This window comes from Chelmon rostratus, chromosome 19 (genome assembly GCF_017976325.1).
Source record: "Chelmon rostratus isolate fCheRos1 chromosome 19, fCheRos1.pri, whole genome shotgun sequence".
NCBI lineage: Eukaryota > Metazoa > Chordata > Actinopteri > Chaetodontiformes > Chaetodontidae > Chelmon > Chelmon rostratus.
This window is the reverse complement of record NC_055676.1, coordinates 18124535-18149408: the sequence shown is the minus strand read 5'-3', so window position 1 is coordinate 18149408 and position 24874 is coordinate 18124535. Positions and strand designations below refer to the sequence as shown.

General features: G+C 41.5%; 2 protein-coding genes across 5 annotated transcripts in view; one reads left to right on the top strand and one right to left on the bottom strand.

Moving 5' to 3' along the window:
* The window catches only part of garnl3 (GTPase activating Rap/RanGAP domain like 3), a 70954-nt gene extending 56094 nt beyond the window's left edge, over positions 1 to 14860 (top strand). For 2 of the 4 annotated variants that reach the window (XM_041960323.1, XM_041960326.1), the window contains exons 23-31: positions 872 to 1030; positions 1353 to 1419; positions 1770 to 1877; positions 3243 to 3361; positions 3915 to 4050; positions 6602 to 6661; positions 9639 to 9857; positions 10571 to 10691; positions 10782 to 14860. In XM_041960323.1, the coding sequence (XP_041816257.1) occupies positions 872 to 1030; positions 1353 to 1419; positions 1770 to 1877; positions 3243 to 3361; positions 3915 to 4050; positions 6602 to 6661; positions 9639 to 9857; positions 10571 to 10691; positions 10782 to 10950 (1158 nt within the window). In that variant the 3' untranslated portion in view covers positions 10951 to 14860. The remainder of the gene's footprint in view (positions 1 to 871; positions 1031 to 1352; positions 1420 to 1769; positions 1878 to 3242; positions 3362 to 3914; positions 4051 to 6601; positions 6662 to 9638; positions 9858 to 10570; positions 10692 to 10781) is intronic. The other 2 variants (XM_041960324.1, XM_041960327.1) reach the window with 2 other exon arrangements.
* A 5384-nt stretch (positions 14861 to 20244) lies between these two features.
* ptges (prostaglandin E synthase) lies at positions 20245 to 24381 on the bottom strand. Its single transcript, XM_041960599.1, has 3 exons — positions 24159 to 24381; positions 23972 to 24054; positions 20245 to 21330 (listed from the first exon to the last, which is right to left on the bottom strand). Exons 1-3 carry the CDS (start codon positions 24273 to 24275, stop codon positions 21081 to 21083), a joined length of 450 nt encoding a protein of 149 aa, XP_041816533.1. The 5' UTR covers positions 24276 to 24381; the 3' UTR covers positions 20245 to 21080.
* Positions 24382 to 24874: the final 493 nt, after the last annotated feature.

The following is a 24874-nucleotide window of genomic DNA, read 5'->3' as shown; positions in this document are numbered from 1 at the left end:
TAGATTTCCTCTCTACATGTATTTATTCATCCCAGAGCCAGGGTTTTCAAATGTGCGAGACGTGAGACAAACATGCTGCATGAGGTGAAGGAGACAGGTGCATGCAGGTGTTAAAAACAACAGGAAGTTAGTTATTGTAGTTGGCCTGCTGATTTGGCTCACTTACCACACAGCCAGCAGTGGTAGCAGCAGAGGCACATGGCTCGTGCAGACAATTAAGGTTGTTTCAAAGTACCTTAATTGCCCCAATTTTACATCAAGCATTGTACTAGATATTATGTCAAATCTTAGCACACAGACGTGATGCGCATATTTTCGTATACAGTATATTTTAAATATATATTGTTTCTAATGTCCATAGCAAACAAGTATGCAATGAATCCGCTTAGAAATCAGAATAAAAGACGCTCCTCATAACTATTGAGTTGGCTGAGAATTATGGTGTTCTTAATTTTTCTTCAGGGTCAAAGTAAACCAGTGATAGCTGTCTGTACATCTGTGGGTGCACTGCAAAAATGAACTACTAATAGCTGATTCAGCCTTCTTTTAATGATACCAGTTTGCCAAAAACATGGAGATCGAGTTGTAGCCCACAGCATTGATTGTATATAAACATATACTGTAAAAACATATACTGTATGTACAGGCTGAGATCCATAGCAAAAAGAACTTTTTTCATGTTTTGCTATTATTGTTTTTTAATGACTGAGGCTGTGAATGTCCACTCGACATGGAGAGATGGGTCTCAAGGGGTCAGACTGTCCTCAAGCTATCAAAATATTATACACAGACAAACTTAATAGCCTATTAAAGTAATTAAATCAGTCCTTGTGGAGAACACTGAGGTTATCATGTACCATTCATCCATTAGGAGATCTGTCTGTGTGACCCGCCGGTGGTGATGGCGCTGGTGGACGGGCCGACGGGGGAAAATGACAATATGATCTGCGTGGCCTACAAACATCAGTTTGACCTGATCAATGAGAGCACTGGAGATGCCTACCGGCTACATCATGTCGACGCCAACAGGGTGAGGCACACAGGCACGCACATGCACACATGGTGGCTTTCTCTCTTTTTATTTAAATTTTTTTTAATGTGAGATCTTCAGTTGGCGCACTTATTCACTTTATTTCACAAGGCTGTTCTAATTTAACCATGTTATTCTGTTTTAATCATTCCTCCTTTGAAAGAGTAACCAAAGTAAACTGCAGTGCAAATCTGTTTTATTGCCTGCATGGTTACTCAGTGCCTTGTGGGTATGTGACCTGGCATTATTTGTTCGTCTCTCATATCTGACCTTTCGATCTTGTTGAAATGATTCCCCTAAACCGACTCGTCTCTGCCTGCAGGTAAATTTTGTAGCAGCCATTGATGTGTATGAAGACGGGGAGGCGGGTCTGCTGTTGTGTTACAACTGTGAGTCTCCCGTTTGCTCTGAACATTTCAGATGTTATTTGATTCATGTCCCTGTCTCTGCTGTCAAAGCCTTAATGTTTTTCCTCCTCTACCGCACCTTTCAGAATAAAAATCATAGCACAGACTGCTTCAGAATATTAAGAGTCAAGAGATGAATTATAAAGATGCAGCCACTTAGTTTATCTTTTGTCTGTTTGTCTGTTTTTTATGTCTGGATAACAGGACAAATAGCACTCGGATTTCTTTGAAATGTCGCTTTCAAAACACAGACAAAAAAAAAAAAAAACAGTAAACAGAAGAAAATAAATAATGAATTTGAAAGTTGAGCCTGTTTTCTCTGTTTTTCACAGATATTTGTTACTATAAGAAAGTTTGTCCTTTTAACGGCTCCACACCGATGATCCAGTCCAACACTTCTGACTTCCACTTCAGCTGGAACCAGATGCCCAATGCTATTGGTAGGTTACCACAGCAACAGTGCTTGGGCCCCACCCTGCCCACGGTGCTGGCCTGGCCGGAGCTTGCCGTCGCCATGGAAACACCATGTGTAGCCACAAGATCCAACTGGCCGATGTGATTATGTGTGTCTTTGTGTGTGTGTGTGTGTGTGTGTGTGTGTGTGTGTGTGTGTGTGTGCGTGTGTCTATGTATTTATTAATGCACGAGACCATGAATAGCAAACACAATTGGTACTAAACTTGGAACCCTGACCCTGTTGATAACAACATGCTACTGCTCTTGGTTGCTGTGCACGCTATAATGTGCCCTCCTTTCTTATACACACACACACACTAAACTAAGCAATCGCAAAATGTGCTGAGTAATAAAACAAATGTACTGGAACATATTGGGGAGCCACAGTTTCAAAGCAACTTTTTAGTAATCTCTAAAAATAAATATCTGCATATGAATGCAGAATCTATAGGCAAGTTTTGGTATTGGAAGTGTTCTGGTTTTGGTCTGCAGTTTGTTTGCAGTTTGGGTAGTATTGACCAATCACGTCTGAGCCGGCGTTGGTTGTATGCAGGTAAACGGTATGCGTGGAGAGCAAAGGCAGGATGCAATCACGGAAATGCAATCTTGGAACCCTTTTCATCAGCTTTTTTTAAATATTTATCTGCATCCATATGCAGATATCAGATTATAGAGATGAGCGGAAATGTCGAGTTGTTGTAGAGAAAGTCAAGTTGCTAATTAGACTGTAAACAATGACTGGCAAATGGAGGAGAAAGTCTTGGCCTGGATATCCATTATTTGTTATCTGGATACACCGGAAGCCCAAAAACATTGTCTGTTGCCCCCAGAGGTTAAATCGCTGTCAGACGATAGCCAGTGGGTTTTCAGCATAACTGTTTCGCAACTGTAATCAATATTTTTATATGAACAATGAAATTAGTAAATATTATGTAACGTGAAAGGTGTCACAAACAAAACAAGAAGAATTTCCAGAATTTTCCGTTACCTATCAACACAGGTAAAAAGTCCATGCTGCGCCACAGTTTGCTTTCGACTTCTTGTACACTTCCCATCGAACAGAGGAGGGAGGAAGCGTCTCGAGCCTCTAGCGGAGATGCTCAGCGTGATTCTCATTCTTCTGCATACATCACCGACTAATGATGACATTTCAAAATGCCATTCTGAGCGAAACTCTTAAATGTCTCGTATTGTGGGAGCTGGGCAGCAGATCATTTAAAAGTGTTTTCATTTCTTGGTTTTCCGGATAAACTTGCTGAAATCGTGGGGTGGGGGGGTTGCCGTTTCCCCGATGCCCCCTGTTGATCATCTGCAGCTGGTTTCATCATATGCTCATGTTGTCTTTGCAGTTTGCGCATTTCCTTACATCCTGGCCTTCACAACAGACTCCATAGAGATCCGACTGGTGGTCAATGGCAACCTTGTGTACACAGCTGTGGTCCCAGAGCTACAGTTGGCTGCTTCACGGGTCAGTATAATTGACAGCCAACACAATATCAGTGTCGACAATGTACACTGCAACTTTGTGAATAATTTCTTTTATTTATATTCTATGTCCAAATCTGGTCAGGAGTTGGATAATTAGGAAGTAGGAAAGCAGGCATGCAGAATGTGTGCACCTATACAACACAATTGGTTTCAGTATAACAAGGGTCCTTTTGGCTTGTGAGCTTGTGGAAGGTCCCACTCTGCGCTATAGAAGTAGCTGTCTCAGCTCTCCCATTTCAGTCAATCTTTATTACCCTGGTGGGAAATATGCCTGGCAATCTGCATGGCTACAAAGCAATAATACACTCATAATTCATACACGTAGATAAAAACAGACCAGAGTGCATCTGGCATAAAACAAATACCTTCTCCTCCTCTGTCCTCATTTGATCTTTTTTCTTTTTTTTTCACCTTCTGTCCTCATCCTCTCTGTCCTTTCTTCTACTTAATAGTTCCTGGCATCGTTACATGTTTGCCGTGTCTCTGTATTGATCTCATTTCCTCTCTATGTCCTTCTGTTTTTCCACCCGCAGTCGGACATCTATTTCGTTTCGTCGGCTCCGGTGAGCTCGGCCTCCAACTGCAGTTCGAGAGACACCAGTTCCCAGAGTTCCCCACAGACGCCCACCGGCTACGAGATGCCCGTGTTCCCTTCCCCGCTCGGTGACGGTAAGCCCTGCACAGCTAAGACACTGGAGGATGTTGATATTAGTGCTTCAGAATGAAAGGTTTTCAAATGTCGTTTTGCCTGCAGACCTGTTTGACTTCGGATGCCGACGTGTTAGCCTCGAGCTCTAGATCCATTTACACAAACTTGCCTCAGCAGAATGGTTCATTGCCTTTCTCCTCCAGAGTTCTTTCGTTCTCACTTGTGAATCATGTGTAGTTTTCTAGGGCAGCATGTTTAATTGCGTTCATTTTCCCATCATTATTACCTCATCCTTTCTGACTGTATAATTACTGATATATTTTAGTCTTAGGAAAATTATGAAAGTGACACTGGGAAAGATCCAGATCTTGAGATCGTCTCCATAGCTTCTTTTTTTTTAACTAATATAACCCCACTGATAGCTTTAAATAGTTTAACCCATTACCTACAATTTCTGTTTAATTATTTATTATATAATAGCTGACAAAGTTCCAAAGATTTCTGATTAATCTCGAGCCAGGCAGCCGTTTGCTCCCATTTATTTCAGTATAAAAATTAATAATCACCTTGCAGCTACCTTAAAGCCAGAAAAACTTGTTTTCAAATGTCTAGTATTTAGATGTATTAAATAACTAAGTATATTTACTTAAGTTTAATAAGAATATATATTTGATACTTATTTATAATTAAGCATTTCTCTGTAATATTAAACATTCATGGCTGTAAAGCAGCAATCAAAGTTTGAGTTCAGTAAAAAAAAAAAAAAATTGGCAGAAAAGCTTGTGTTGCTGCAGAACCACATAAGAAGCTGAATAAGAAAACATAAGAATGGAAATTCACTACACTGAAGAATTCACTGCCTTTGTTTTGTCACTGTTCCATCTGTCATTGCAAACCCTGGATCATTGTGAAAACTTTGCACACTGGTGTGTTCAAGGACCCTCCAACATTCAAGTGTTTACAGCTGCCAAGCATTGCTTTCACTAGTAATGTTGTAGGAATATCTAACGTAGAGCACAAACAAGCATGAACATGGCAAAAAGGATCACATGAAATTTGTTTTGCACATTGAATGAAGCTGGTGTAGTTCTTTACATCAGAAATCCCATTAAAGGCCAAAACCAAGAATGTCCATCTCTCAGTAGAAGTTACTAGTTTTTAGTAAACATTTTTCAGACAGAAGTAAATTGTATACTTGTTGGGTACTATTTTCAGAGGCGGATTAATACATATCTTGTTGCTTTAGTTGGACGATGTATGTGAGACTGATTCAGAATAAACAACAGTAGCTGTGCTCATTGTAAAAAATGAACATGTCTCCCAAAGCAGCATTGTGGCTCATTAATGTGTTTTAGCAGTTTCTGGACAATAATTAAGCTGTATGGCACAATGTATGAATCAATTCATTGTTGGTCTTTTCATGGGATTTTGTTGATCAAAAGAAAAATCTAGAATATCACCAGACTCAGACAAACGATTGCTGTTTGGCAGCCAACTCTTAGATTTCGGAGCATCCATGAACACACCAGTTTTCAAAACAGTCACCCTTCTACTTCACAACTTTATTGCAATGACAACATGACACTGACAAAACTCAATGCAACAAAATGTCTACTGTGGTATATTATGTGTCTTGCAAATTGATTTTCGTACAACAGTTAAATGAATGGAGAACAATGGTTAAAACAGGGGAATGATATGGAAAATAGTTGGCAGTTATGTAAATGTAATTTGTAGTTAAAGAACATTAAACATTCAGAAGCATCATTAAAATTCTTACATGCCATAAATTACAAAAAGAAGAACAGACTAATCACGAACATACCTCCCACCACCACCATTCAAAGGACACAGTAAGTGCCCTTAGAGGTAGAGAATGCTTCAAGGATGATTGAGGATCAATACGAGCCCCCTCCCCCCTTTCACTCCCTCCTCCATCTTTCATTGTGTATTTGACCATTTGGTCTCCCTTCCCCCTCGTGACAGACCTCTTCCAGATTGGTACAAGTGTCTGAAAATGGGGCATATTTGTGGTGCACAGCTGTTGTTAATGTCGGTAATGCTACACAGGTTTGTCATTCAGAGTGAGCCAACACACTGGTGGATCACCGCAATGTCAACTTCCGTTGTTCATCAGACTCTGTAGCTGTTGAAAGGGACACTAAGTCATCCTGGGATGCATACGTGTAATTCGGACGTCTGCAGCGAAGGACGAGGCTTGAGGAAAACAGTTATTAAAATGTCCTGATTGTGTGTACCATCAAGGCAGACTTCCCTGTTTTCCTGAGGGGAGCGGGTATTTACAGGTCCCATTAAGGCTAACAGGGAGGAAGGTTTGGCTGTCGCCGCCGCAATTAGCCGAGGACAGGCTTTATGCTTTTATCCTGGTTCGGGTAATCATTTCTCTCAAAGGGATTCTCATTTTCTTTCCTGCTTTAGCTGGTGATGCATATGACTCTACATCACTGGGAGTCATATACCTAACCGAGAACCTAAGTGTGTGTGCGTGTGCCTAAATGTATGTTACTGTGTGTTCCTTTTGTGTAACCCTCTTCTTCATCCCTGGTTCAGATTCTATACGGATCCCCTATGGTACCAAGCTTTCCCTGTACATGTCTAAGGATGCCGAAGGTACTGCAGGATTCTCCCACAACTCGTCCTCAGTTCATGAAAACGCTCATAATGCTGCCCCACTAACATGCACATGCTCCCAGAGTGTATCACCCTGTCTGCTCCAAGGCGGCATGTTGACTTGAACGTTGGTGGAATGTTAAGTGAACATTATGTCTTCCCCATCCCCCCTTCTGTCTTAACTAATTAAAGCACTACTGCGAGGAGAGGGGGGTAAAAAGGTGAAAGAGCGCAGAAAAAGTGAGGCAGAGGAGATAACGTCAGGTTTTTTTAAATTATGAGGGACAGAGTGGAGGAGACGCAGAGAAGTTATGCATGAGTGCGAGAGAAAAGGGAGGGGTTGTGTACAAGCAGGAGGTCGGGAGAGAAGGGAAAGAGGGAAGGAGAAGACACGTCTGCCGCAGCATGATTTACAGATTGCACTGTCGCCATGGAGACTTTTGTCAGCCCTCTCTTCGATCCAAAGTGGTAGTCCAAACAGCGGTGCCACAATCTGAGGGTGAGGGTGGGTGGTGTATAGCAGAGGGAGGGGAGGAGGGAGGATGAAGAAGGGGGAGAAAGGTGGAAGGGGTGCTGACAAAAATCCCATCCTCTAACTGCCTGTGCCGTATCTGCTCCTTGGGGAGGGTTTCACCTGATGTAATCGCATCGGTAATGTGAACAAGATGCTGTTACTGATGTGGCTGCTGGCCGCCACCTCCCTCCACTGGCTTAAACTCACGCCAAAGACCTGCAGCAAAGCAGCTCTAGAGAATTCAACCTCAATTAGGACTGAATACTGAAAATGTATATTTAATTCATTTGCCAGTGCAATGGAGTGTGACACTTCCCCTGGTCCAGAAACGCATGTGGAATATATTGATCTCTGTGACTCTATATTCCAAATAACTGCATGCTTTCCCGCATTTTGGTTGATTGCCATTTTTGCTATATGACAACGCAGTTACAGGAGAGTGGACCTGTAATAACACTAACACAGTGTACCTGCCAAACATCCGCAGTGACCCTCTGTTTTTCTCCGTTGCTCTTTACTCACCTCTCAACCGCTGACATTTCGGATGAGACAGTCCTCTTTGTGCAGCGTAGCCTTCGCATTAATTCAGTCTCATCCATGTTACTACCAGCCTGTCTCAATTGAGCACAGTGTGGCTGCTGTACAGCAATGCTGCGCCCTGATGGCACAAAATGGCACTGCAGGTTGGCAAGCTGCAGCTTTGCAGGCAGATTGTGCCATTTAAAAAAACTCCAAACATCCATTTAATGTGGCCCAAACGGACTTTAAGTGTATATAGTATCTGCTGAATAATAGATGATCTGCTATAAATGGCTACAAGTGGACAGTTATATTACATTAGCTGTCTGTAAGAAGGGTGATTTTAAATCTGTTTCAGTAAATAAGACTATTAACCACTTCAGATTGTCTTCATTTTATTATGGAGGTTTGGTTTTATTGTATAAGCTTGTCAAGTTAAGTGCATAAGTTGGTTTATAAGGATTTTGCATTTTTTAGTTCATAAACTGCCAATCACGCGTATTTAACATTAGAGTGACAGATTCCAAATTACCCCATATGTTTTAGACTGATTTCTTACATGCAAGGCAGATGTTACCATTAATTCTAATGTGCTTGAAACTTGCTTGAGGTTAATTAGCCATCATAACAAACCCTTTGTCACCTTGACCTCTGTTAAAGCTTTATAAGGAAATGCTGTTGGAGTAAGTGTATGTTTTCTATTGATGCATTCAAGGACTCTTTTTAAATTCACTTTAGGTTTTTATCAGCATCTACAGTATGTTTGCTTGCTGTTTGTGTTGTGAGTTTGATTTTCCGACAATACAAAACATAAGAGCAATGCTTCAGTTGCCAAATGTTTGAGGGTCCCTGAATGCACCAGCAAGAGGGTTTCAAAGGCATAGTTTGACCTTTTTGGAAATATGCTTTTTGCTTATTGAGATTACATGAGATGACTGATACAACTCTCAAACCTGTCTGATAAATATGAAGATATTTAAGAGGCAGTTAGCTTAGCATAGCACAAAGTAGTAGGGGGAAACGGGTAGCCCCAGTGTGCGTCTTTTATGTATTATTATTAGCTACATTAGAGTCTCAGGGAGATGAACTGTTTCTGTGAAAGACAAACACTAAGTGATGTTTGAAAAACCCAGCTGGTATTTTAACAATACAATCCCCAAAGGCTCCTCAAACCATCTGGATGTAAAAATATTCCATCTGCTGCATATTAATAAACATTTTAACCCATTTCTCAAGTTGCAACGCTTTCTATCCAGTTAGCTAGTCAGATACCATCTTTGTTTGGAATTAGAAATAAACTCAGTACTTTTTTTTGTTTGTTTTGAGCAGATGATGGAATATTTTTTTCATCCAGATGATTAGAAGAGTCTTCCTGGCATCTAGAAATAACTTTGACTCAAATGCAGCAAAAACATGAGCGGCAAAAACAGAAACTAGGAAACAGCAACAACTTGACATTTTCAGACTGTTTTTTGTACAGATTAAACAACTGAGGTGTAATGTCTTAATAAGTGGGCTTACAGGCCCTGGCTGGCAGACATGAGAGTGGTATCGAATTTTCCAACAGTCACTACTTCCAACAGCATTACCATGCAACGGAAATCTAATTCTTGCAAAAATAAAAGACACTGACGATGACAAAATGTTTAGTGGCTGCCGTGTTAAATCTAAAAAGATGTGGCATGCTTGAAATAGATATGCAGATTTAAAGCTATTGAGCTAAAACATGCAAAAACACTGTCACACGTCAGGCCAGGAGTTCCATACATTTCTCATTGACTGCCACACATTTCCTCTCCCTTTATATGTGTCTCTTTTCTGACATTCTCATTGTTGCTCTTTTTATCTGTTTCATATCTTGTCTTGTCTCTTCCTTTTTTCCGACTTCACCCGCTGCTCTCTCCTTTTCCGGTCCTTCTCCCCATCTGGGTTTCTTCCTCCCAGGTGAATCAGCATGCAAGCACATGTTCAAGATCCCTCTGTGCAACTTGGTGGGCCGCAGCATCGAAAGACCCCTCAAGTCCCCTCTGGTCAACAAGGTGCTGACGACGCCGGCCCCCGTCATGGTGCCCCCAACTCCCCTCATCTCCGCTACCCACTCGCTTTCCCTGTCCCGCATGGAGATCAAAGAGATAGCGAGCCGCACACGGAAGGAGCTGCTCGGTAAAATAACAAATTTACTTTATGTGGATGTATTAATTTCAGGAAATATGCTAATTAGTTTTCTTGTTGAGAGTTGGTGATTTGTATTTCTGTATGCTAAATATGAAGCTAGCAGCCGGTCGGCTTAGCATGAAGACGTGGACGCAGGGGAAAACAGCTAGCCTGGCTCTCGCTAGAGGTAACAAAATCCAACTACCAGCACCTCTAAAGCTCACAAATTAGCATGATATATGCTTCAACATTTCTTGGAAGGGAGGTAGCGGAGCCAAGACTACTTGAAAGTAGTTCTTGTTCTTATTTTGCATGCCCTTGTGTGTCCACCTTTTGAGCTGCTGGAACTGCAAATTTCTCTTTGGAGATGAATAAAGTATCTATCTATCTATCTAAGAAATGGCTGTTTTTCTGCTTTCTTTTTTTGCAGATTAAACAAACAAGATACAATCTGTTAATTACTGAGTTTTAGAGGTGCTAGTGGGGGGGGGGGGGGGGGGGGGGGGGGGGGTGTTATCTTTGGAAAGAGCCAGGCTAGCTGTTTCCATTTGCTTCCAGTCATTATGACACGCTAAGCTAACTGGCTGCTAGCTGTAGCCTTGTACTGACAAGAGACCTTTTCATTCAACTCTCGTCAAGAAAACAAATATGCATTTTTCCCAAAAACTATTCCTTTCACTCATATATTTTCCATTTTTCATTTTTACCTCAACTTATCGAAGGCTTGACGGAGGAACCAAGTGGGAAGTCAGACAGCGGAACAGTCAAACAGAGGAAGATGAGCAAGAAGAACCCTGAGGAAGAGCCCAAAGCACGAGTACTGACGTCAACGAACAGCGACAGGTGACAGCGACAGATTCAACAGCAGCAGCATTGGACACTGAACGGCTGCATAATGTTGTCTGAGCTCGAGTCGTATCTTTCTGTGCACAGCAGGTTAGCCTCGGAGTCTGCGGAAACAGACCTGGACGTTCAGCTGCACTGTTCGTCCAGTTCGGAGGCCGAGCCAGAGAAGGTGGTGCTGCGAGCGGAGAGCCCAAATCTCGCCAGCGCGTTCGCCCTCTCCACATCCTTCGAAGAAGATGTCCTGGACCTAAAGTGAAGACAATCCCATCGTGCACTTCTCTGCCCACCCACTCCTGTACTGTCACCATCATTTTACCGTTTTTGGTTGGTTTGATTTTAATTTACTGTTTGTCAAATTCTTTTTTTTTCTTCTTCTTCTTCTTTTTTTACATCCCTGTATCTTGGGTCTCCTCATTCATCGGACAAGATGGGTGCAGTGGGAGTTAGAAGATGTGTCTGTGTGCGTGTTTGTTTTCACGAGCAGTCCCTCAGCTACTGTGCATTGGGTGTTTGTGTTGCCCCGCGGCAAATAACCCAAAGAGGCGACCAGGTCGTGTAAGATGCCGTGGTTTATTCAGAGTTCTGCAGCAGCCTTGAGACAATGTTAACGGTTTGATCCCAAACCACAAACTGAATGTAAATCTGCGCACCGAGGCACGACAAAAATCTCGTTCACAATGCCCTCTGAAGTTGCTAGAGCTCAATATGTGTTGTATATTATGTGATTATTTCCAATCCGCTTTCAAATGTTGTATGATATGCATATGTATGTGTACATCTGTTTATACATGGAAATGCATTCACAGTGACAGACATGTATGCCTGTCATGCCTGTGATGCATATTTATAGATATATGATAAAAATCCATTTTATTCCCATATTTAGTAAAAGTATGATGTTTTATGCTCTCTGCACATATTAGTCCTTATTGCTCTCCTCATTCACAGTATACAGGTAGACAGGGCTGGAGGCAAAGTCTCCCACAAGTGCCATTTCCCAGCATCCTCCACTGAACTACACCTCTAACAGCCACCGTATTCTGGTGGCTGACAGTAGCAGCCATGATTGTAGTCCACATTAGATTACTATGGTGACCCACAACTCCATTCAGCTTGGATAAATTCACTTACTGGAGGGGCTCTCTCAAAGCCACACGCGCTCAACATTTTACCCCACGAGAAAGAGACGACCTTAAATCTGCATGACCTGCCTTTGCTACGAGTATTGTGTCTTCTGCGGCAAAAAAAAAAAAATAGCATCTTTGGAAAGCATGAGGTCTGCAACATCATACCAAACACAGCAGCATAAAGCAAACCACAACCTAAGAGGACAGAGAGTGTGGATGTTAAAAGCCTTTTTCACCAGACTGTGATGTGTGATGGCTCGAGGTACAATGGTACAGGAAGGGATTTACGGACAAAACCACAAATTTTAGATAAAAAGTTAAAATACGCACATGGTCCCAGTTACTCAAACATTAATTAGTAGCTCATATCAGATAAATACTGAATTTAGAAAGGAACTGTTGCCTTTGCCCACCTAAAATGAACACCAAGAGCAAACAAACTAAAGAGTTGTAAATAGTGTAAGTAAAATTAAAATGGGAAACATTATAAAGAAACCACCACATTACTCACTAGGATTAGCTACTTAAAAACTAAATGTTTTCTATGATTTTAAATCTTAGCCACAAAAGTTTTCATTACTGGTCTTCAGAGCCCATACGTCCCGCTGATTTACAGCTGGGACACCTTGTGCAAGGATGCAGCTTTAAATTATGGCCCAATTCACCAGTGACACTCCAATTTTCTTTTATTCCCATACTGCCATGAGTCCACTGACAAACAGCTTCAGCAACACACCTGCATATGGTGCAATTTACTGATCAAGTATCAGATACGTTTTTAACTGAACTTTAACTCGTCATCCTTCACTTCATCTAGGAAAGACAACTACTAGTCTGAACGAGGAACATTTTATTCCTGCTTGTTCCTAAATGGAGTACTACACCAGAAATGATGGATCCTACATTTCCCATAATGCAGCTCGATAACGTCTTTCATTCCACCCCCCTCTTCCTTTAAAATGTCAACTTCTTTCAACCCCTCACACCTCACCACCAAACTACTTCAACACCATTCAACACAGGAACTTCATTCATACTTCATGTGTGAATGAAAGTTCAGCTCATTGAGGACATCATCAAAATTACATTATCAAAATTCTTTGTGTGTTTAATACTTTCTGAAATGTTTAATGTTTTATGGGAATATTTCCCCCATTCAAATGAATGGGTGAGTGGTCAGGATTAAGATGTTATACTCCTCCTAATAACTTCTCTTCAACTTCCTCTCACTCCCACAATTTTCACTCTTCAAACACAATTTTTTCATCAATACTTGGAAAAATCTGTCTTCGTTCAAACAATGTAACTATCGAAGCAAATGGACTTACACATTTTACGGGACGAGCCTCAAAGTGCCATAAAACTGCCCCACTGACTCCTATGTTAACTGAGACCAGAAATTTCAGGAGCTCGCTGTCTGTCACACATTTTTGACACGACAAACACAATCTCAAAATGTAAACATCTAGGATAGGAACTACGCTCTTTGAGTAATAAGATATAGTTTGAGTGGTGCCTCTGAGCTTAAACTGTGACCCAGGTGTCAACCATTAAACACCAATGCTTTTTACAAGCATTTTTAACAGCTCCATTCATTGCTTCCTGCCTCTCATGTCAATCCCTAGTAAGTAACGCACACACACACATACAGTATATCCATACATACACAATAGGAGAAACACATGCATGCATGTTTAAATATCTTAAAAAAAAATTACATTACTGAGAGACTGCCGCTGCATACTGCATCTCACAGCAGGCAGTGCAACACAGGTTCAATTCAACAACTACACACACAGTCATTGACCCACATAGACCAACACACACACACCGCCAACTCTACACAGCATCTCATTGCAGCGCATGCAGGGCTCAGACACCAGCTGTGTTACCCTTACTCCAAACAAGCCATTTGAATTATCTGCACGCTTAAGCTCATTTAAGTCCTTACACTAAAACTCTAATTTCAACACCTTTCAATGCTTACATGATATTTTGCAGACTTTATCACTTTCCTGTTATTCCAAAGCTTCATACTCCTTCATATCCAATGCAGTTAAGCTCCGAGCCACCCATCAAGCAGCGCTGTTCAGCTCCCAGCTCCACATGAAGCAGCACAGCTCAGCGACAGCTTCTCGACAGCCAGGAATCCTTGTGTTCTCTAATATAAGCTTGCTTCTTCACTGTAGGCCCACTGAGCACTGAGGAAGTTACAACAGTCCTGTGAGTCAGTGTGAACACTCAATCTAACATCAAACATGTTCTGGGTAATGAACACTAGACAGTCAGTAAAACCAAATGAGGAAGCTTTAAGGATCCAGTGGTATGCAGGGCAACGAACTGGGAGCTGTGGTTCTGACTATGCTGATGTAGGTATGAGAGCGCCTCTATGTGGTGGCTTCACAACACAGCAGCCTTCAGATCTTGCATGAGCCGCCTCCTCCTCCTCCTCCTCCTTTCCCCTCACGCTTGTCCTCTGTTCTCCTCCCACCTGTCGCAGTGTGAACCCCTTCAACTCTATAACACAACTCAGAACAACTAAAAAGGGAAGAAGACGACTGGGATGGGGGGGATTTTTACAAAAAGTACCCTAGTGTTTATTACTCTGAATGAGTGACTGGGGGATGCGTGGCATTACAGTTTGTAACACTGATTCTCCCACTTCTGATATTTCTCCTGTATTTCTGTCGAGTACTCTTTGTTCCTACCTCCCCTTGGCATTTTCACTGTTTTTTTTGTTTTGTTTTGTTTTGTTTTTTTGTATTTGAATCTATATTTACTGTTTAGACTGTTGCTGAACCTCTCTGTGATATCAAAATGAAAGAAAATTAACAAAAAAAACACCAAGTGTCTTAAAATATTGTATCGCCATCGTTTTTAATGCCAAGTACCACTTGTAAATGTTTGTGTATCAAATGTGGCCTCAAATGAAACTGAACTATATTATTATTATTATTATTATTATTATTTGAGCAATTATTTTAAACAAGTGCTGTAGACCACTGCTGTGAAAGTAGTCGATTCTGTTCATTGATATGTAATAAATATTTATGAAATTTGAACTGTTTGGCTATTTTTTTCATCGTTTGAATATTGTTTTATTAATTACGCAGAAAATATTAAACTGTAGGACCACAAACAGAGTCGTTAATTAATTTTGGAATAATCAGGCTCCTACAGTGCATCATGAGTCACAAGGCGCAGAGTTGTTGTTCATATGTGAGCAGCTCAATCAGGTCAAACAAATGTCCAAAACTGCCTAATAAGCCAAAGACTGAGTCCAAGGTGTTCGAGAAGGTGCAACCAGGCACCAAATACAGTATTTGAAGGGGAGCCTGCGGTGTAAGAATAACAGCCAAAAAGCACCAACTGTCCCTTTGTAACACCTAAATGCAGCGGGTGCTATATTGTAATCAGACACCTATGGGAAACGGAGGGCGTCTAAAATCTATAGAACAATATATGACATTAGACCTGCCCCTCACAGGATATGCCTGTCATCTGGGCCGTTTCTGCATAAGACGGTCTATCCAGTTCAAGGCTGTACAATTACTTGTAACATACACCAGAGAAAATGCCAGAAATATATACCGGGCCAACCCTGAGCACCACGATGTCGCCACAGTCCAGCTGTGCTAGGCCATATGTTTAGGTTGTACAATTCATAACAGGTAACTTCTGAATAAAGCACTCTCTTATATTTGTGGTGGGACAGTAAATCCTAGGGGCATCTCCATCAGATGACCATTGGCCTGCACTGGAGAGCCCCTGGACATACCAAATTACTGACCGCATGTGCCGCATCAACCTCTGTGATGGCTGGAACTGCTTCTCTTTGGTGAGGCGTCTGATGTCAGATGGTAGTGGCAGTGATGATGATGATGATGATGATGATGATGATGATACTATTCGCAGCAGGTTTTCCAGGTTTGGGTCAGTCAGTCTTGAGCAGAACCGGGACAGTTTTGAAAGCTGCTCTCAGTAGAAGGTCGCTGGTTTGCAGCTCAGTGATTTCAGGTTGTAAGTTGTCAGGTACATCGGCTGGTTCCACATTAAACAGTGCAGCAAATATTTTCAGCTCCTTTTGAATACATTTCATGTCCTGAAATCTCTTAATGGGTCCACGATTGAAAGCAGGGAGCTGAGACGCTGGTTCAGCTCTGAGAGGTTCTCGGTAATGTCCACCATGAAGACCAAACAAACACACATTATGCCAAACAACAGTTTGTTAGCAACAGCTTTACTTTGTTTGGTGCTAGTAGCTACAAAGTGCCAACAAGGCAGTCCTTCACAAATTCTCCTTCTGAATGAAGTTTTAGCTTCTTCATCGTTAGCTAGCCCACCACAAAACTTGCCTGTATAACACAGTCGCTGTCTGAATGTGATCTTGTGAAAGCTGCTTGTCCGGCACCCAAACTCCGGGGATGGCTGCTAACTTTATCCAAGCACCATTCGTCCTTGCAGCTAATCCAGTTTTGCATTTTCAAGCTGTAATGACGCTCGAGATTCGCTTTGTCAAAACTGCGAGCTCGTCCTCACAAACTAACTTACACTGGCTTGCCATTTACTTCAACAAAAAGTATCTATTCGTCCATTTCTGTTGAAAAGCACGACACCCCTCGTCGACTTTTGTGTTATTGACAGGCGCCATGATGGATGGACGTGATATCAACTGCTACTCGTGTGTTGCGTTCAGGGACCGCTGGGAAGAACGTGCCACTCCAGTATTTCATGTTATTTTCTTTACCACCGGAAAAAAAAAGTTATTGCTTCTCTGTGTTCATGAAGTGCCATGCGTGCCGGATCAAATAGATAATTTTATTTTAGATTTTATGTAATTACTACTAACATGTAGTTATGATTATTTTGTATTATAAGTCAAATGTAATTTTCGAATGATGCCATAAATAATGAATCAAAAAGTCACACACCCCCTTGCCCTGTTGTGTTGGTTTCCTCCAAAAGTGGCAGGATCTCTCTCTCTCTCTACCTGTATTATGTGTGTGTAGGTGTGGTCACAGTTTATATGTACTTACTGATAATGGATCATCATGTATCATGGAAATTACTCACTGTATGGGCACCAAAATTTGCTTGTTTCAAGCAAAAGATAGGTCATATCTACAATTTTTCCAGGGCATTTTTGCGGTGCCATGTCAGTTTCCACAGATCTTTGAAATTTCTCAAACCTTTCATTACTTTGAGCTCTTAATGATACAACGGCAGTGCTGTGTATACAACGCCACTTAAAATTTAATTTCTACCAGATCAAAGTACGTCTGCCTCTGTGCTATTTTCTGTAATTATACAAAAACTGGAAAGTCAAATGTCTCACCATGTACCACCTGTGCTGCCATATACGCTAATGAGGAGTTCAGGTGTCATCATACAGGAGGCCAATTTGTTCTCGCAAATGGTGAAAATTGGAACCATGTAATTGTTAATTATCAACAGTGGAAAGAGCAAACACATTTACTAAAGTACAATACAATGTTGAAGTACTTGTATTACTTCAAACTTGTTTTTTTACTCCACTACATTGATTTTACAGCGATGCTTACTAGTTACTTTTCAGATTAAGCGTTTACAGATATAAAAACATATGATAATCTTATAAAAACAACTTCTGAGGGAACAATCTGGCTCTTTAGCTGCTAAATGCGCCACTATATCCACCAGCGAGTCTCTAACTGTGTCTGTGCTGTTTGGTGCTGAGCAGGTTAACCCTCGTATTGTCTTCCCATCCCATTATTAAAATTGACCCGAAGACAATAGGAGGGTTAAGTAGTCTGGGTTTTTAGAGAAACAGGTGAAAACAGCTGCATAATAACATAATGAGAGCCGTGACAGTGAACCAAAACAGTAAAGTTGTGGGTTGGACAGCTAAACAACGAGCTAAAACTTGTTTTAAGGCTCCATAAAGCCAAGCAGAGCTGCAGATTCAGGTGGTAATTATCTCACATTGTTATTATAAAAGTATTGATTACAGCCCCTTTAAAGGTATACTATGCAGGAATTACTGGTTACTGCTTGTAGACACATGGCTCAACGCCACCGAAGTGCACGACTGCTGCCTCTGACCACAGTTGTTAGAACATATAGTGCAGTGTACCACCAGACCTACATAAGACATGTTCAGCCTGCCACCAGCACTGAGTCTATGACGATCATCTTACCACAATGGTTTGGGCCTGCAGCTGTAACTGGTGTGTCTTGTGAGAAATTCAAAGACCAAGCTCAGCACTGCAGACCTCAAAAGTTATTCTTTCAGAATGTGGAGTTATTTGCATTGGTTGATTGTAGTCCTGTGTATACACTGCTTGTACATATACATATACAATAGCAGCTTGGAGGCAGACTCCAAGCTGCTATTGTAGGATAATTATATTTGTCAGTATTTTAGCAAGCTAGCTAAGCTAAGCTAACTAAACAGTCCAACTGCACGTCGCTCTTCATCCCCCTCCTCTCCTTCAGTGCTGGCCAGAGGGTGAAATCTAAACCCCAGTTTCAGCTTTGCCTGCTTGGCACTTATACTATATTTGCATTTTGTCAGTGCTGTGTCCCTCATTTTTTGTTGCTTCCTCTTGGATGCATGCTGCTTACAGTCAGGCACCTGGTTGCTACCTATTCACGGAGTCCTGACCTCACCTGTGTGCTGTTGGAAAAATAAGAAAAATAAGAAAATACCTGCAGAGGGCAGCGTCTCTGGAGAATCTGAAAATCTGGAATGCACCGCCACACACTTCTAGTAGATCATAAGTGATGATTTAGAGGGACTGCTTTTGCACGAGTCTATACTTTGAATACTTTTACGTTTATGGATTTGAATACCACCATTGTTGATTAGTGCTGATTGTGAAGTACCTCTCACTCTCTGCTCTTTCTTTGTTGAAGGATGAGAGCCTGCACCCGCTGTACAACACGCCGTCCTATCCAAAAAAACGATCTACTGAAGAAGCCTGGCCCGGGACAGCGAAAGCAGTCGTAGGAGTTCTCATGTGATCTGTCATTAAAAAACAAAGAAAAGGAAAAACTATTCTGCAGCCATGAATTACTCAGTGCATTTAACTACACTGTGGTCTGTGAGTTTTGTGTGTGAGTCAGACCTTGCGGCTCGTTCACCCGATGAGTTCATTGGCTGAAAATGAGAGTTAATGGCAAAGAGAGGAAAACGTGAGGAGTGCAGGAAAGAGGACACGTGCCTCGTTTCCTGCTACCCTGAAGGTAAAGGCATGTTGAGACGACCACACCGCTGACACATACACAGGATATAGACATGCCCCTGTGTCCCCGGCGTTGTTAGCTTTATGTTTCACAAACACAATATGTATTGTTAATCACTCAAAGCAAGGGGTTAGGCTTTTCCAACCCTCCCACCTTCTCAGGATTTGATATATTTCCTTTGTTTGAAATAAAAACTCCATAATCACAAAACACTGTGATTTCAGGTTTAGTCATCGCTGCAAGGAAAATCACTGAAAACTGGATTACTGGGCATATATCGTGTTAGTGCTGGGAAATGCTCACGCAGGAGTGAGGCATAACCAAGCCAAAGGTGAACTCATAATGCAGCAGGTGGTTTGAACAGGCTGGTACGTGGACCACACATATTGTAACCATGCTCAGTATGTATATATAGCTGTCAGTAAATGTCTGTATGGTTTCCCAGCACCTTGCAGGCCCCTCCGGATACGCCAGTGAACACAACACAAGCCCAAGGTCTTACATAATAGGTGGAGGAATGCTGGAGCTTTGCCGCGGACTTCTGGATCATCTCACTCTCACACAGAAAAGCATACACAAAGTGGGGCCCTGTCCACACAACACCAGAGCAAAACGTCTCTGCACGACCAGGCACGGCGAATGAGCTCTCTGCCAAATGAATGAGTGAATGAATGAACCACTGAATTAACGCACGTTCAAGCAAACTCGGTTGCATGAGTGAATTGTTTTATTGTCCACAAAAATGGGTCAAGGGATTCAAAAACACCACCGTTTACATTAATTTGAATAATAAATTATTTTTACAATATAAAAATGGCCTTGAAATATGCCTTCACAGATACAATTAAAATATCACATATCATATCACACTATTCTTTTGTTCTTTCTTTCTCTGCAGGTTGTTGCAAGATTTATTCTCAGTTCACACTCAGTTTAAAGACTCCTCTCTTCTATGACCCCGATTCTAAAAAAAAGTTGGGACGCTGTGTAAAAGAAAAAATTGCTAATCCTTTTCACTTAATTGAACACAGACACACAAAGACAATACATGTCTGCTGAATTTGATGCAGCAACACATTTAAAAGAAGTTGGGACAGGAGCGACAAAAGACTGGGAAAGTTGTGGAAAGCTCCAAAAACACCTGTTTGGAACATTCCACAGGTAAACAGGGTGATTGGTAACAGGTGATAGTATCATGATTGGGTATGAAAGGAGCATCCTGGAAAGGCTCAGTCGTTCACAAGCGAGGATGGAGCGAGGTTCACCACTTTGTGAACACATGATTGGATAAAGGAGATTAATACATGGGCTCAGGAACACTTGTTGATAAACACAGCTGATTCGTAAATGATTGAATTCTGATTTTCTTTACGCTTCGCACAACGTCCCAGCTTTTCTGGAATTGGGGTTGTACCTTAGACTCAAGAGACAGTTTCACTCACACAGTAAAAGCATCAGGTTGCATTTCACTGAGTGGTTTTAAATCTTTCAACACGTCATCAGGCATCCCACCAGGGCTCATTGTGGTTTTGTTGAACGTAGTTGACAAACAAATGTGAACATGACATGGAATATCCACCGCAGGTGACAGATGAAACCACGGAGGATGATGGTCTGTGTTGTGCGTAAACACAAAAGGGGGCAGGACTGAACATACAACACAAAGCTGGAATATGTTCCAGAGTGGCTTAAACTACTCAACAACTGCCCGTCAGTGGGTTTTAAATTCCATCAGGTCATTTCAACGAAACCTGGTTAAAAAGACAAAAACGAGCAACAACCTTCATTTTCATTTTAAATACAGTAAAAGATGTCAACTTCAAATAACTTTTAAGTCATTCTCACAGCTCCACGTTGTAAATAAAACTATAAAAATACTGACAAAAACCCAGCTGTGGTGTACCCACACACCTTATATTGCACTGTCACTGACATCCTCATCTTTTATGTGCTCCCTCCCAGGAGGCTTCTCAGGTTTCCTCCTCCTGCGGCTTTTTCTCACCCAGGTCACAGACTGTCTCTCATTTGTGGATGTTTAAGCGTACCCCGCGACCGCCATCAGGATCTGCACGGCCATGGAGACACAAGGGACCTGCGCGACGACATAGGCCAGAGAGCGGGTCGGTGCACGCAGGGCCAACAGGTAGGCGACGCTGTGCAGCACACGAGCCATGAAGAAGACCAGGAAGTGCAGGCGGGCCACGGCCAGCGACGGTCCAGTCATGGAGTAGACAGCACCCAGGAAGAGGAAGGGGAGGATGTTCTCCAGGTCGTTCATGTGAGCTCTACAGGAGAGGAAAGGTGATGTAGTCACACATCTGTTTTTCAGGACTCTGTAATGTTGTGACACAGCTGCCTACGATGCAGTGAAGTGATGACGTAGCATAAAACACTCTTACTCATTCTGCCAACTCATTCAAAATCATTGTCACCATTTCTTCTGCAATTTTCCTGGACAGTGAGTGTCTGGATGGTGAGAAATCCCTGCTTATGTAACACTGTGGATTTTGTAGTTCATCAGTAAGCTGACACATCAGTTTAGATCAGCCTGGCTAAGAAACGCTGATGCACCACCGGTGGTGGAGGAAGTATTCAGTTCCTTCTGTTCCTTTATTGCCAGTCCTTCAGTTACTCACTCATTGTAAAAACTACACTGCTACAAGTGAAAGTCCTGTATTGAAAATGTTACGAAAGCATAAATGAGTCAGGAAAATGTCCCCTGTGACTGTCATACTCTTACATATTACATCTTTAGATTATTAGGATTGATGCCTTCACAATGCCTGTCTTGTCCAACCGACAGCACAAATATAAAAATATTATAAATACATTAAAATTATAAAAAAGAAAGGCAGCAAATCTTGAAAAACTGGAACCACGAAATGTTTTTACACTAAAAATCACTTCAACGATTATCAGAATAGTTCACAATGAATTTTCTGTCAGTTGTACAAAAACACTGCATTTATAATCTTTATCTTACTCGTGTGCATTTCAAAGTCTTCCACTGTGAAACTGAGCCATCCTTCTCAAAGAAATACTACTTTTATACTCCTTTTGTATATAAAATACAGCTGACTTTATCTTGTATCCCTTTTTATTGTCTATTTCTTATTTTTCTACATCTCCTTTTATTCTTGCTGCCTGTAACAACTAACAGTCCCCGGCGTGGGATCAATAAAGTTTGATCTTATCTTATCTTATCTTATCTCGACTAATTGATGAATAGACAAGTCATTTCAGCTGTAAAAAAACACATTTTATCAGCTCTTCACATACTTCATATGTAAAAAATATGAATTCGGAAAGTATAAAGTTGTAAAATAATTGTACTGAGGTAAAAAGTAGAATATTTCCCTCTCACTGTAGTGCAGAAGAAGTAGAACACGGCATGAAAAGAAAAGACAAAAGTACAGGTACCTCAAATTTGTACTTAAATATAGTCCTTGAGTAAATGTATTTAGTTACATTCCACCACTGTGCACCACAGGACAGCAGCATCTGTGACTTTCTCCTTTTGGCAGCCAGCCCAGTCAGAAAACTTATCAGCCCCTCTGTTTCCCTGCTTCCTCTCCACCCACCGGGTTCAGCCTTTTAATAATATTATTCTAATAACATGCCCAGTTCACAGGCCTTGCAGAAACAGCATATCAAAAAGACGGTCAGGCTCGCAGACAATGGGAACATAACACATAAAATGAAATATATCAGGATTTGTATAAGTCTGCCGATGCACAGTTGTTTTCCCGTCACAAGTTCATGGACGGTCCAAGACAGACAGACGGGGGGAACAGAAGGAAAAGTTTTTACTCGTAGGAAAACATCTGCGTTCCTCGTTGTTGTCACGGATCATTTTCTGACAAGTGAAAACAAAGCAGCTCCTACAGGCTGCCAACTGTTGTTGAAATCAGTGGAGGAAATCGCATGATCTCACTGAAGCCTCGCGTGTAAAAGCAAATTTTCACCGGAAGAATAAAAGATCTTCTGAAATCATTATTGCTAAATCAACATTTGCAGGAAATATGTATGACAGTGAGATCAGCCAGTTGCATAGTTTTCTCCAACTCCAGAAGCTTCTAAAACCTGTGAGCACTCACTGTTTAACCATTTAACATGAGCTGTTACTCATCACACTGACTGATCGATAATTAAAAACAGCAGCATCCTAATGTGGCAGCGGTGGCTCGGGATGTGTACAGGACACATGATGCTATCAGTGGTGGAAAGTATATTGACTCAAGTACTGCACTGGAGTACAAATTTGAGATACTTGTATGTTACTTGAGTATTTCAGAGGCAGATATACTGCAGTACTTTTTACTCCACTATTACTTGAAAACTATAATGACTACACAAATGAAGATTTTACTGTATGACCTTATAAAGTATGATGCATTTTTACAGATTAACCAACCGAACAGCACATAAAAAACTTGTAACTAGTACTACTGACATGCTACATAAGTATTAGTCTAACACAGCAACAGGTCATTTCCCTGCATTGACTTTATAGCTATTTATAAGAAAATAAGTATTACTTGAGTGATATTTTCAATGCAGGACAACTACAACAGTGAAATCCTGCTTTGGCATGAATAAATTAGCACCAATAATGTAATGATATCATATATAATAGTAGAACATTCACAGTGGACATTTTCATAACACTTAAGGCAGATTTTCCCGATGTACTCTCAAGTAACATTTTCAGTGCAGGCTTTTACTTGGAACAGAGTACTTTTACAGTACAGTGCGGTATTAGCACTTAAGGATCTGAATACTTTCTCCATCACTCTTTGCTTTAGGATAAAATAGTCAAAAAGTAGCTGTTGGTGTTTGTAGTCTCTATTTAAACAAAGTTAAAGAAGTAAAGAAGAGTGTTTTTCCAACTTAAAGCGTGTGGTGACAAACGCTCAGCTCTCTCACCTCCGGCACCTCTCCACATATGGATCCTCTCTGTGAAACTGCAGCCCTCCATGTCTCAGCGCGTCCTCGGGGTTGGCAAACGCCTTTCAGGGAACAAGAGAAAACTTGGCATCAGTCAAAGTTTGCTGGTGCCGAGGCTGATTTGCAGAATGAGATTTCTCCGCTCCCCGCTCTCTGATTCACTCACCTTTTTACGCAGCCTCACTTGTCCCGTTATTATCGCGATTACGTACATTTTTAGCACCAGAAGCACTCCGTAGAAAACGAAGCAGGAGAAAACTTCATTTCTGATCATGGCCGTCATGGTTTGTTTGAAATATCCGGACTGAGGTGGAGTGAAGTGGAAGGAGAGCTCGGAGGCTGGTGCGTGCGTAAAGCTGCGTAAAAAACAGAAGTGAGAGTGTGCCCGAAGGGAAAGGCTTTTTGTAGGGTCGACCATGCCTCCACCCACTCGCCCAGAGGATGATGACAGGTTGGGCAGAGGAGACGGAATATTTCATTCACAACTCTGTGAATCCCAGACTGAAGAGTGGAGCACCTTGGCACGCCAAAATTGCCCCCCTGAGGCGATACTTTAACAGCCGCTTGGATAGGAGAAGTATTCACACTTCACAAGTAACAGCAGCAATACCCCCACTGTAGAAGTACTGTGTTACAAGTAGTAGAAGTATTTATAGTAAGTGAAAGTTTCAAAGTATTAATCCTGATGTGTTATTACTGCCTGGAGCAGCATTGTACTGTGGAGATGGAGCAAAGTTTAATAGAAATGTAGTTATAATTTCTGAAAAGATCTGAAAAGCAACAGGTTACTAGAACTTTCAGTTAAATGGAGTAATAAATACACCATTTCCCACTGGAATGTAGTGTTTAAGTGTAAAATCCCGTGAACTAGAAATGCTCATG